General features: G+C 32.5%; 2 protein-coding genes across 3 annotated transcripts; both read left to right on the forward strand.

Moving 5' to 3' along the window:
• The first annotated feature begins 797 nt into the window (after positions 1–797).
• Positions 798–10,035, forward strand: LOC114415295 (queuine tRNA-ribosyltransferase catalytic subunit 1-like). Of its 2 annotated transcripts, none has more exons than XM_028379913.1 (16): positions 798–1,461; positions 1,545–1,615; positions 1,901–1,994; positions 3,559–3,737; positions 4,340–4,390; positions 5,592–5,648; positions 6,368–6,488; positions 7,347–7,413; positions 7,538–7,579; positions 8,384–8,489; positions 8,583–8,693; positions 8,868–8,939; positions 9,025–9,126; positions 9,228–9,274; positions 9,401–9,428; positions 9,581–10,035. In XM_028379913.1, exons 2-16 carry the CDS (start codon positions 1,598–1,600, stop codon positions 9,725–9,727), a joined length of 1,242 nt encoding a protein of 413 aa, XP_028235714.1. In that variant the 5' UTR covers positions 798–1,461; positions 1,545–1,597; the 3' UTR covers positions 9,728–10,035. The 2 variants fall into 2 exon arrangements, with proteins under 2 accessions (XP_028235714.1, XP_028235713.1); XM_028379912.1 differs by having other exon boundaries at positions 798–1,369.
• An 803-nt stretch (positions 10,036–10,838) lies between these two features.
• Positions 10,839–13,803, forward strand: LOC114415296 (39S ribosomal protein L41-A, mitochondrial-like). The gene is made up of 4 exons (XM_028379914.1): positions 10,839–10,967; positions 11,606–11,756; positions 12,849–12,913; positions 13,479–13,803. Exons 2-4 carry the CDS (start codon positions 11,612–11,614, stop codon positions 13,533–13,535), a joined length of 267 nt encoding a protein of 88 aa, XP_028235715.1. The 5' UTR covers positions 10,839–10,967; positions 11,606–11,611; the 3' UTR covers positions 13,536–13,803.
• Positions 13,804–14,403: the final 600 nt, after the last annotated feature.

Here is a 14,403-nt window from a genome sequence, read left to right on the forward strand (position 1 = left end):
ACTAATAATAAAAAAATTACACTAATAATATGATCACATCAACAAGTAACACATCATATATCATGTCACCTAAAAATATTATCATCAAATATTAATATCATTATAAATTTCATCATAAGTGTTATATTATAAGATGATATCATCATAAACTAAAAGCAAAAAACAAAAGTGAGATATTTACCTGAATTTAAAAATTAAAAAAATTACAAGCAAAAATATTTAAACATTAAACTAGATATTTATTCCATATACTCTCTTGGCTGTGTCACCCTTAAGTCGCTATCACTATTGACTAACACCTAAAACATTGTAGTTTGCACTTCACTGTTCTTCACTTTGATACTAAAGGGAACCATTGGCATTCCACACCACGACAAACCCCACCATAGGCAAACCTACCCATGGCATTCCTCACTTTGAGGCTGGGAATCACATTGTTGACCTTCCATGCAGATCAACATTTCTCTGCCCAAGAACTTCGTTAACAATTTGCAAAAGTATAAAAACCTCCACACCAGTACAATCTAAGCCGCTATTTAAAAAATCAATATATCAACGGCTGACAAAAGATGCCGCCCCAATGCACCTCCGACAAAATTCAATTATACCTTATAAGAACTAAACGTTAAAGTTTTTAAATATAATAACTAAAATCACAATGAAAGTAAATTATAAAAATAAAATATGTATGTATTAAACCCTATTTTAAAGAAACATACAAACGCGTTAGAAAAAAAAACAAGGATAGATAGAAGGAAACCGACCTATTTATGGTAACGTGAGGGGTAGGGTGGGTGGTTAGCACGAGCAGATAGGTATTCGGTGGTCAATTTTTATTTTTATTTTTTAAATTCTACTTCAAGAGATTAATATTAAAAGATTAGATAAAAGTGTTTAGTATCCTGAATGATCTTTTCGTATATGTAGGTTTGATTTCTTTTAATTCACTAAAAAATTGATGTTTTGCAAATTTTATTGGTTAAAAGATTAAATAAAAGTGTTTATTATTTACTATAGTAATTATGTTGTAGTAAATAGACTTTTACTAGGTGTATTTGAAATTTTGAATGGTGGTTAACTTAAAGTTGCGTTCGGTGTGAGGCTAGGACACATAACAAGAAACATGGTGACATGTTGTTTGTGATTGGCGCGTTACCCATAGGTATTGGGGTGAGCCGTGCAAAAAAAGTAGGAGGAGACAGAAGACACAGTGGAACAGCGAATTTTTTATTTTTTGGTCAAAGCGGGGTCTTTAGCATGTTTCGAGGGATGATGAGCGTGAAGGCTCCCATGGGTTGGTGTCTGTGTTTCAAACCAAACAATATTACAAATAAGGTGCGAACGCCACAACACCCTCGTAGCCGCCAAGGTATGCACCAACATAACAACTTTCCTTCGCATTAGCCCTACCCTAGTAGTTACCTTTACTCCTTCATTCGCCGCATCTCTCTCTCCGTACCTGTAAGTTCTTCCTCTTCACCTCTCACCGACAACGTTTTCTGTTCTTATATGTTCATTATTCTCTTTTCCTGCTTCCTTTCCAGGATATACTACCTCTATTACCAGTGTGCTCCGTACTGCTTCCGAGACTAACGCGATGGCGCTTACTTTCGAGGTTCATCTTCTAATGCTGCATTGCATTGTCTCTGATTTTATTCTATTAATTATTAAATCAATTTGAATTTTTGTTAGTTGAGTTATGAGTACTTTTTTATGGTTCATTTAAATGTCTCAATGAACATTGAACGGTACGTGGATACAATAAAGTGTTATGGCTATATATGTTGGCTGAAAATCACTTCCCACGTGTTATTCATGCCAGCGCGTGATCCTTTTTTCTTAACGGTTTTTAAACAGTGTTTCGGTTATTCTTAGAAGTTTGTCCTGTTTCTTTTCCCAGGTTCTTGGCAGATTCAACCGTGCTCGCGCTGCGAGGTTGAGACTCCCTCATTTTGTGTGCCAAACTCCGTTGTTTATGCCTGTGGGCACACAAGGTCAAAGTTCTAACTTGATTCTCCCTGATTTGGTTTCTGCAATGCAGCAAATTCAATTTTCCTAGTGCTTTTTTTGTTCTCCTACTTAAAACTTTGCATGCAATAACAAAATAAACTCCTTTTTTTTTTTAAATGTGTTCCCAAACAGCTAAAATATTATTTTGTTTCAGTTTGGTCCCCCAAGTTTTAAAAGTTTTACTCTGTTCCATTGAAGTATTTTTGTTATACCAAAATTTTTCTTTTCTCAGAACATTGATTTGGTTAGTTTGGTGACACATAACAAACTGTGAAAGATGCCACGTTAGATAGACATTTGCCACATTAGTCAAAATTAATATTGTTAGTGCAAAAACATTTTAAGAACATTAGGAATCACATTGAAACTTTTTAAACTTAGGGTACCAAACTAAGACCAAATGTTCATAAGAGGGATCAAAATTATATTTTGGTCGTTCCCAAATTGCTTTTAATTGGAGCAAATTACTGAAGAAATGCTTCACATTTTGAAGTAAAATATTTTCCTATGGGCATTGATTCTTGCTTGTACATAGAATGCACATTACTGGCTGTTGGTATTTGCATTGTTTGATGTGAATTTCTTAGTCTGTTGGGATTTTGGTGTATTGCTTAATAGCTGTGGTTCGCTTTAGATGCTGCAATTTTGCTTATAGATGATGGGATTTTTGAATGATCAGTGTTAACTCGTTGACAAGTGTACCAAATTTGTCACAAGTAATAAAGTATTGAGAAGTCCGAGTGTCAAATTCATAGAGATTTTGTGTTGTACTTATCTTGGAGACCTTTTCAATTTACAAGGGAATAAAAGAAAGAGTAGAAGACAGAATAGAAGACAATAATAGTAAATTATAAATAAAAAGCAAAGGAATTAAAAGCAGAATAATTAAAGAGAGAATTCAATGGAATGCAAATGTTAGGACCTAGCATGCCTTGTTATCCTAGGATGTATGGATTTATGATTCTTCTTTATCAATTTAGGTGATTCTATTCTACCCATATCTGTTCATTTACTTGCCCCTACTTCTTCAGGATGACAAGCCTATTTTATTTATCTATCTCCCAAATTCCTTTGCAAAGACTCAACAAATAAAATGCATGGGCATAAAATTATCATTTTATTCCTAGCAATGATTTTTTTATGAAATCCTTTCTTTTTGTTATATTAGAAGTTACCCTCTTCTAAGTGTCTAACCCCTAAAACTAATGCATGCATATTTTCTTTAAATTTTATCTAGAAGTTAGCCTTTCCCCCGAATGTCTACCCCAAAGATGAATAATGCAAGATAAAAATAGAAAAGATAAAGAATAGAAAAACATGGAAAAGAATCCTGTTGCATTGATAAATATGAAGTACATCATACATCTCTTTGGTTTTTTAGGTCTGTCAGGCCAGTAATCTTATCTTTTCATATCTGCAAGCCATAAATAATAAAAGTATCAATTCTTATCATTTAAGTAAAAATAACTGTTAAATAAATATTTTGAAAGATATTTTCAACATATTTTTATTATAAAATAACTCATATTTAACCGTTATTAATCACAGGAACAATAAAGGCATTGACAAATAGCCAGCTTGAGGATATTGGTTGCCAAATAATACTTGGAAATACATATCACTTGGCCCTTCGACCTACTTCTGAGCTTCTTGATGAAGTTGGTGGTCTTCATAATTTTATGAATTGGAAACGGGCTCTGCTTACAGACTCTGGTGGCTTTCAAATGGTAGTTTATGACATTATGTATACTTGATTCTTGTTTTCATTAGCATTGCATGAACTGTTGTGATTTCTAGCATTCTTTGATCCTGTGAATACTTTTGCTTGCTAATTTTACTTGATGGCAATTGTTCATGCCAAGTAGCCTATGCCAACAATGGAAAAAAAAAAACTTAATTTTCATGATTTTTATTGTTAATATACTACATGAAAATTGCATAATAATGAAGAAAGCAAAAATTTGATAAATTTCCGAGTGAGTGTGGCATAACATAAGTTCCCCCCCACGTGCGCGTCCTTTTTCAGTTTTTGTTCTGTGTATCTCTGTATCTTAAAGCTTTGAAGTGTTGCTGTTCTGTTTTTAGATATTAATAAATGAATTAGTATAATGTTTTATGTCATTTATTGTTTAACCTTACAAAATTAAGATCATATTTAACTCTTTAAGAGAAGTGATGAAAGTAACTCATTGTCAAAGAAGTGAACTATGAAAATAGGCTTAACAACGAATATGTTATGTGAAGTGGACCAATATTATACGTTGGTTGATTGATATTAATGTTTAGGATCCTGTTAAATAAAATCATTTTTATTTCTCTGATGTTTTAGGTTTCACTGTTGCATCTTGCTGATATCACAGAAAAAGGTGTGACATTTCAGGTAATTTTTTTCCTTTCAAAATATAGAAAAGATTTCAAAGGTGTGTTCTGCTTCACTTGATCAGTGTTTTAAAATCTGCTTTTGTGACCATGCCTTCCAAACTGCTAACTTGACTGCATACTAGTTTGATTAAACCCTTGTGTAGAAACAAATAACTCAAGAATGAGGTTGAATTGTGTTTTTAGAAATTTTAAACTTTACGTTGATTAAAAATACATTTATATGTAGATTTTACTGAAAACAAATAAGAGATCTTTTGAGAAAAACTCTATTAGACGATGGAAAAATCGTTCTCTTAACAAATATAAGAACTAAAAATAAATTTGAATCCTTTGTTAGTCAACACAAAGAAAACAGAAAAGAATAACACAAGAGGTTATATTGGTTCGTCTCTATGGGAGACTATGTCCAGTTTTTGTTAACCCATCAAGTTTTCACTAACTTATCAAAAGTTACAAAGCTCTTACAAATACAAGCTCTACCCAAGTTTGACTTAACACAATATTCTTTGTTCTACCAAGTCACTGTTGTCTTTAAACAAATCAATAGGATCTATTGGAAGTTTACACAATGATTAATATAAGATCGTCTTACCGAGAGATATATCACTCAACACTTTAGTATTTTCTCTCAAGGTTTACAAGGTGTTTTGAAAGCTTAATATCTAGACAAAAATTTTTGTACAAAAAAGAATAATGAATAATTCGCAAGTAGGTTTATTTTTTATCTTCAATCCTTTATCTCAATTGATGGATTATTCCCTTTGTTTTTCGTCTAAAGTCTTGAGGCCGTTAGAGGATTTAATGCTTGCATTAAATGTATATCCTTCTTCATGCAAAGTCTAAGGTTGAAGTATCTTACACTTCAACAGGAAAGTCACTTTTTCTATCATAGCAGGTCTGCACCAGCAGAGCGTGCCTTTATTGATGAAGATCAACACTTTCTATCATATCGTCTTATATGGATGTATCGTTTGAAAACTTAGATATCTGATAGCACATCAAACACAATTTTTATCATTTGTATTTCTATGCATCTAATCAAAATAATTAAGAGTCATAATTCGTCTTTAAGACATAAATGTCTTTTGACCTAACACCTTGACCACCTTAGCATTTCAAGAAATAATTTATGGAATTATTGTTATGAAGTATATGTCATCTTTTGTTATTTGTAACAAAAGTTTATTCTCTTGTTGTAGTCACCAGTAGATGGAAAACCAATGCTTCTAACACCTGAGGAATCGATTCAAATCCAAGTAAGGAAACTAAACTTTTCTCCACGTTTCTCTTTTATTTTTATTTTTACCTGGGTGCTTTCTTTTTTCTAGTATTTATATATGTTGTATTTAAAATCTATAGGAGATTATGGGAGTCTGCATAATGTATTTGTTTTTAAATAAAATTTATCCTTGTTTTAAATTAGTTATTTCTACAGTATTTCCATATTGAGGGAGGGTTGATCTGTCTTTAACATTTGGAATTTATCCCTTACAATAAAAGGTCTTTTCCTTTATCTTTGCTTCCTATTCCCCTCTTATTGCAGATTTTGATGTTCTCTACTCTTGATTCAACTTTCTCCCCATTAGTTTTTATAAAGCAATTGTAAATGGCAATTCAAGACAGCCTGTAGTACTCTGCAGTCTACTACAAATGGAGAATGACTACTCCTTCTTAGTCATTCTCAGTTGTGTCTTTTCTCAAGATATTTGTTTTCTTTCTTTCTGTACCTGGAAAATGTCCCCACTTAGTCTATTTATAGTCTATATATAGATGTTCTACATAACTCGAGTATTGTACAATCTATCAATTTCACTTAAACAATGCCATCCCTTTTCCCTCTATATTTGTCCTCTAAATTCAACAGTTTTAAGATATTCATTTGTTGTTGTGACAGTTTTTCTCCCCTAAAGCAGTCTGAAATATTTGATGCTCTCTTGTTTCCCATGATTTCATAATTTTGTCATAAATTATGCAGAACCGAATTGGAGCAGATATCATTATGGCTCTCGATGATGTTGTAAAGACCACCATTACTGGTCCACGAATAGAGGAAGCCATGTATCGAACTCTTAGATGGATAGACAGATGTATAGCAGGTAAATATTGAAGTGAATTAGTGTCACAAGAAAGGGAATTGAATTGTGACCATTGACAAACTTTGGCCTAACCTGTACAACTGATATTCTTGTGATGCAATCTAGACTTAGTTCTATTTTTCAAAAGAATAAAATAATCGTCTGACTTTCAATTAATTATTCCCCTATTGTGAAATGTGAGTGCAACTGAAAATAATTTAAATTCCAGACTTACACATTTTATTCAAGCTAACCCGAGAGCAACCATTAAACCATATCAGTGAATCCATTTTTCCTTCGCTTGAAAATCACTGGAATACCCTTTACAATCCGGATCCTATAAATTATAATCTTGGTAACTTGCACATCTTTGAAATGGAACAAACATAAAATTTTTATTTTTCATTTTTTTTTGTAGTGGCTATTTTGAGTTGTATATCAATTGTTTATTGGACTGCTGTTTTTTCATAATGAAAAACCTGTCCTTATTGCAGTAATATATTTTCTTTCCTAATATTTAGTAAGCATTTCTGTCGTATATTCTATTTCTTGAAGAAGATAGAACTGCAAAAGACAATGGAAGGGAAAGCTTATCTAATTTGCCATTCTTGAGTTCCCTTTATTCAATCACTAGCACATTAGATACTTTGTTAGAGAAAAGAAAGGGTGAAAGTGATTTATGTTCGTCTCTTAGCATTTGCCGAGTATAAAATTATGGTCAATGATGTCAAGCATGGCCAGTTTGTAAAAGGTTTTATATTTATTTTAGCATGAATGTTGAATAGAAATGATAGGCCAAATTTTTAATCCTACTCATACTTTTCTATCACTGTCTACTTTGCATGCTGAATATCAATGCACGTTGCCTTGTGTTAACAGCTCACAAGAGACCTCATGATCAGAACTTGTTTGGTATCGTGCAAGGTGGTTTAGATCCCATATTGAGGTGAATTCCTGCACAAAGCATAACCTTCTTGCTATTTGTTGTGCACTATATTTAGTTTCCTGATTACTGTTTTACCAGTGTGGAAGTTGTATATTGCTTATAAATTATGATATTTTGTAATCAGGGATATCTGTGTCAAAGGTTTGGTGGAGCGCAATTTGCCTGGGTAGGTGCAAATTCTTGTCAACTTGTAAACCGTTTATTGTTTTTCCAATACTTTTGTATTTTATTTTTTTGCTGTGCTTTATGAACAAGACAGAGTCTACTGATCCTACTGGCCAGTTTGGTTGGCTCGGCTTTGGGTACAGTTGCCTTCCTAAACTTGACTAGGTCAAATTATTCATAAATTGTCTTTGCAATGTCTTTATTTCCTCTTTAAAACATGATAAGTTTTAATCTTAAAAATAATCTTACATTTTTTTTATAGATCAATATTAGTTGTTGTTAGAATGTAAAAATAATTTTTCATTGTTAAATGGATTTAATTTGTTATTCGACTATTTTCCCCCTGGTTTATATCCAAATTTGATTTTTTTGGAGGGAGGGAAACCCTGAACTGGTGGCCTTACTTACTGCTCTATTTGTCTGGTCTGGTTTTTAACACATTAAAGGAGGACTCTGTTTTTTATCCAAAACTTAGTAACATCCATGGATGCGTGAAAACAAAATACATATTGAAGACTCTGATATAGTATATAAGATATCTTGAAAATGTGCATAAAGGTTTTCTTTTATGAATTTACTCAAATTACAATGAACCTTACAGACTATCCCTCACAATCTGCATGACATTGTCACGTTTGGATATTTTTACTTGCATATGGTGTTTTTTCCCCTGCAAAGAATGTAATTTACAAATAGACATAAGTTGCTTTTATATACGAACACCAGCAGCAGCACAGAAGAGTCTTGAAATTAATAGTTTTTTCAGTAGTGATGTGGAGTTAAAAATAATTTTATTTTGTCACAGCTATGCTATTGGTGGTCTTTCAGGCGGTGAAGATAAAAATTCATTTTGGCGAGTTGTTGCTCAGTGCACTGCTGCTTTGCCAGAGGACAAACCACGATATGTTATGGTGAGATTGAGAATGACTTCATCTTATCAACCTCTTATTTTTTTTCTTAAAATATATTAGTATTATGTCGTCTCATTTTGCATGAACTTTCAGGGAGTTGGTTATCCACTTGATATTGTTGTTTGTAGTGCTTTGGGTGCTGATATGTATGATTGTGTGTATCCTACCCGCACAGCACGCTTTGGCACTGCTCTTGTTCCTGAGGTGATCATTTTTTATTGATTATTTGTAACATTCTTTCGTCACACACGCGCACATGCAATAGTCGTTTATATGCATTCATGATCGTGTATAGATTTTAATTTTTTTAATTAATTCCACTCATTCATAAATCAATTTCTTTTTTAACTTGTTTTTTTTCTTCCTGTAATTTTGCAGGGAGTATTGAAACTAAAACACAAAGCAATGGCTGATGACACCCGTCCAATTGATCCTACTTGCCCTTGTATGGTATGTTTGTAAGAGGTCAATTCTTTATTTGATTCAACTGTTTGCAGAAATCAGCATGTGTTTTAGTTTATTTCTTCTGTCACAGGTTTGCAAGACCTACAGCAGGGCTTACATCCATTGCCTTGTGACAAAAGATGCAATGGGGTCTCAACTTTTGTCATATCATAATTTATACTACATGTTGCAGGTAGAAGCAGTAACATCTGATAAAAAGACCATCATAACTATATAGTTGTGTACTCGTGTTAATATGTATGATTAAAGTCATTGTATTTCCAAATTTTGCAGCTCAGTAGGAATCTACACTCTTCAATAGTTGAAGGAAGGTTTCCAGAGTATGTTCATATTTAATTATTCTTTTCTCTCATTCTATCTCGCTTTTGATCTGAATTGATACTTTCCATTCAATAATTTCCTTCCTTTATACGCCAATAACCATATTTCGTTTTTACTTTTTGTAGATTTGTATGCGACTTTCTACGCAAAATGGTATGCTTGAGAAAATTACATCAACCTTGAATTTTGGTCACATTACATTGACTTTTGTTTTGAAATTGAAAAACTGTAATATATCTCTGTTGACATGATAATTTTTTCCAATTCTAGTGATTGTTAGACCTACTTACATGTTCATACTGCAGTTCCCGAAAGGTGATGTTCCTGAATGGGTCTGCGATGCTATGGAGGTGGCTGGAATCGACATTTCTTCCTGCTGTGCTCAGTTTTCATCATGCCAAGAACATGATTCCAAAAGTATGCCCGAAGAAGAAGTTAGTTTAGTGAGGTAAAAATGATATACACGGACCAACAGAAACATTGAAGAGATACACTATAGTTTACTATGATTTTTTCGGCATAAATTTTGTATCCTGCTTATGCCGCTTCAGTAAAAATTATCAAAGGTTAGGCTTATACTAGGTTCCTTTAGGGTTAGGTTCTTATTTATCACGCAGGCATCTGAAGATTCGTCTTGTATTCTAGAGAATGTAAAACGATGGATTCAAATTACACTTTGTGAGACGTTATACTGATAAGAGTAAAGCCAAAGCTTAAATGTAACTCCTTTACATCCACAAGTATATCTTTGTTCAATTTCCCCCAAAATGTCACTAAAAATTCTTGTAATAATTAATTTTCAATCATTGACTACCTTCATGATCATAGATTATTTCACTTGAATTTTAATCAATCAATTTCATTTGGTGCAAGAGTAGTACGCATATTAACGATAGTAATATTTTAGGCTTTTTTTTTTTACCTATATAATCCTTAACAAGAATGCACACACTTTGGCTGTAAACGTGTAATTAAGATACGTCAATTTTCCTTTATTGAATATCATGACTACATTGTGTTTATGGACACTATATATCATGCACCTAACTTTAACAGGAAAATTCTTTTTAAACAAGGATGGTTTTTAACCTGAACTTTTCCAAATTATAGAATCGGAGTAAGATTGAGTTGAGACTTGAGAATATTACTTCTCAATGCAGGACCCATAGTTAAGTAAATTACAATAATATCCTTAATTTAAGCTTTATTTATATTAAATAAAAAATTAGAATAAAAAAATGAAATACAATAACATAAAATCCCAAGCTATTTTATGATTTGAATCACTTTAATTAAAAGTATGTGATTTATTGACCATTATCTTAAGAACATTAATTAAAAAATAAGAAATGTCTTATTAAATATTTCTAATTACTTAAAATGATATGCATTACATTTTTAATGTTTAATAAGATAACTATTTTCTTTCATATTTTTTTTACTATTATATTGTTAATGGCTATTTCTAATTAACAAGACCAAAGCCCATTTTGTTATATGGTTATATTTACAGGTAATATTTTATACTGTTATACCACTATTTATTTATTAAATTATATATTTATCCTCCTCTTGTACCCTAAACCCTCACAGTCACGGTGCTACACTGCCCCTGTGTTTCTTCTTTCTCCACTTTCACTGATTATTCGTCGACGTTTCCAACCCAATTTGTTATCTCTCTGCGACTTCTAGGTATGCTTCTCTGTTCTCTCTCTAATGTATGTTTGGTTACGGGTAACGTAACATTTTCACGCGTGTAATATTTAACGCACCTAACTGAATTCGATTTGTGTTTGAATTGGTCCTGTCTGCATTTTCCATTTTTTGTTCACTATTAGCAGAACGAAGGAACTTGTTTTCGTCTGTGCAAAGCTTTTGGGTTTAGTTAATTTGTATCTTGAGTCTCATAGGTTAAAGCATGGAGCTAGTGATTTCAGTTTCAGATTTGGAACCCACCTTTCAGTGCCTGTATACCAATTCAGCGTTGCTATGGTCAGGGTAGCAGAGCTTTGATCTCTGAGACAATTAAGAAATTCTTGGTTATGCCTAATTGTAGCCCTCGGAAAGACGAATTCCCTTTCCTTAATTTTCATTTCCTCAATCCAATCCCAGCTCAGATCCGTTTCCTTGAATCCTCTGTTTGGCAATCTGCGGGCTTTCTGTTTCACCTTCATCAATTGCCAATGGCGAGTGCAAAATGTAGTTTTTACGCAGACATTTTTCTACTTTTGATTATGTATTATTACTGCTATTATTTGTGTTTATATATGTTATTCTTGATTGTGACATGTTTGGTTTTGATAATTATTGGTTTGTTCCGTCTCTTGTAGAAAAAGATGCCTCTGGGACTCATCTTGGGAATAGGAAGGGCATTTCGAAGGAAGCGGCCATCTTCTCTTGACATTCTATCATCAAAACGTGCTCCTCGTGGTTATTACAAGGGAAAGAATTGCAAGCCTACTGGTTTCCACACTCGCAAAGGTTTGTTTCTTCAATTGAAGTTGTGGTTTAACCTGTGTTTGTTTAAGGAACACTTATCTTGAACTAGAATACATTTTGTTGTACTAGTCTGACTTTGATTACCATGTTGAACTAGAATACATATTTTGTTTTGTCATATGAATGGGGCATATTTATTTGTTTGGTAATGGTGTCTATTACTAATTTGCTTGCAAATAGACAATCAACATGTTCGGCAGCTTCAGGAAGAGGCTTTTTCTGCGTTAATGGTGTTTACTGATTACACTTGCTGAATTATTGACTAGTGACTACAGTTTTAAAACTTAAGTTTTGGAGATTTAGTGGTGTTCTGGAACTGTTGAACTGGATCTTCTTAATTGTGGTGAACGCACATTTAAGGTGTATGATTAATGTTTTCCAGTGAAACTTGTGTTTTTTTATAGTTATAGTAAAAAACTTGTGACTTCTTAAATTAAATCTTAGTCTAGTTTCACTATACTGTGACTTTGATTGACGAGGACTGCTTGGTGTGAAGGATGCTTGTTTTTTACTTGCTCTTTATGAGAACTCTTACTCTTTAGCCCATGTCTATTTTTTGGGTTGGTTGACTGAAATTACATGCATTTCCATATCTTAGTCTAAGAATTTGTTATATCGTAAATGTCTACAGTTTGTAAATGTGGCTTTATAAAACTTTGGATTCATTACTGAGGTTGTATTAATAATATAGTAATAAAATAATTTGCCAAGCTACATATGATGGGATGGGCCTGGAGAGGCCCAAATAGGTAGTTTAAATATTAGGTAACTTAGGTATTATCCTTCTTATATTATTCAGTTTTATTTTATATTTTCTAAAGTTAAATGAGGACACTTGTATGGTTGTTATTGACAACCACTAGGCTATATATTGTATCCCTCATTTGGCTATTATCATCAATGAAAAATATCTCAGTTATTATTTTATCTTCTTCATAGCTTTCTTTATAGTCTTTAATGGTGTTTTCTTAGGAGTAGTGGTAGTGTAGCTTTGAGCACTATATCAACATACATATTATATTAATGTATTTTTTTATACTGTCAAACTAAATGTAAATCTCCATATTGTTGCAGGTGGGTATGTAGTGATGCAAGAAAAATTGCCAAATTATGTAGTTCCTGATTTGAGTGATTTCAAGGTTTGCATCTTCCACTTATCTAATCTCATCACTATATTGTCTTTTGTTCCCCTACTTTTCTTCCACATGTTTGCTGTGCTGACATTTGCTTGGATAAATTATGTACTCAAGTCATTGCTTTGTTAATGATAAATTTAATGTTGTTCCTTCAATGCTTTTCTCTTTTGAGCTTATTAGCATAGTTTAGCTTAGCTATGACTATTAATTGAATTTTTCTTTGTCTTCTGGTGATGTGGTTATTCTATTTAACTGTGCTGTGCTCTCTCTTTTATCTTATTAGTACTTGTCTTTAATTCCATAGACAGTCTATCTTAATGTCTGCTATAGTGATCTAAAAACATAGTCATTATTCCTAGCCTCACCATCCCCTCACAACTCTGTACCATTTAGAGGGGTCAAAAAATGATGGCTTCATCTTCATAAATGACCATAAGCTATGAACAAGATTATTTCTCTTCATGAATGACTATGATTCAAGAATTTCTGCAAAGCTAACTAGTATGAATTTAGATTTTTCATGTACCGTTAGTGACCGCTGATTCATATAATCACTTCTTTTATGCAGCTCAAGCCATACGTATCTCAGTGTCCTATAGAAGCCAATACCTCTGAAGTTTCCTAAACGGCTAAATAACCTAATTAAATTGTGTAAGATACTTTCTTTGTAACTGCAGATGTTTTTCCAAGAATAGGAGTTGGCATGCCCTTCGTTTTTGTTGTTTGTTCTCTCCTTTTGAACTACAACGTCTCCAGTAATTATTGACCAGCACAAATGTTTGATATTTTGACAGGATATTAACCTATCAATCAATATCATTAATATATGTAATGCGATGAATGATTTGGACTATCAAAATTATCAATAATTTTCATCTGTTGTTCCCCGATTACTTTGGTTATGTTTGGATGGGTGGAGTTGTTAATAATCGAGTGGAATTGTAAAAGCTGAAAAGACCTTGAACCATTGTCTGGTTTTTTTTTATTAATTATTAATGAAAAGAGATTATCAAAGGTGGATTCAAATCACTTTAAATTCAATTTCCACTATGTGCAACAGTCACTTATCATTAGTTTCTTTTAGTGGATTAGGGAATACCAATGATCTTGCCTTGTGGCTAAATTTAATCACTTTAAATTACTCAAATTTACCAACTGTCATATTTCACACCCCAAACTTTTTGGGGTATCCTTTTTAAGTCATTTACAATTCATTTTCGGCTATTGTTATGCACACGTGCTGGTACACCCAATCAAACAGTAAAATTTTATTTGGGTCCTTTTGTAAAGCTGATATAGATTGATCAATCCCTATGAGGTCTAAACAGTTTTTTTTTGTTTTTTTTTTAAATATGTTTTACGAATTAATTTAAAATTAATGGTTCATGTAAAAATTGAACCAGTAACTTTCAGGTCATTAGCACAACGTTTTAATCAATTAAACTAATAGATCAATTATGTTATAAAATAATTAATGTTATTATATATAACAA

The sequence above is a fragment of the Glycine soja genome, chromosome 6 (genome assembly GCF_004193775.1).
Source record: "Glycine soja cultivar W05 chromosome 6, ASM419377v2, whole genome shotgun sequence".
NCBI classification, from domain to species: domain Eukaryota; kingdom Viridiplantae; phylum Streptophyta; class Magnoliopsida; order Fabales; family Fabaceae; genus Glycine; species Glycine soja.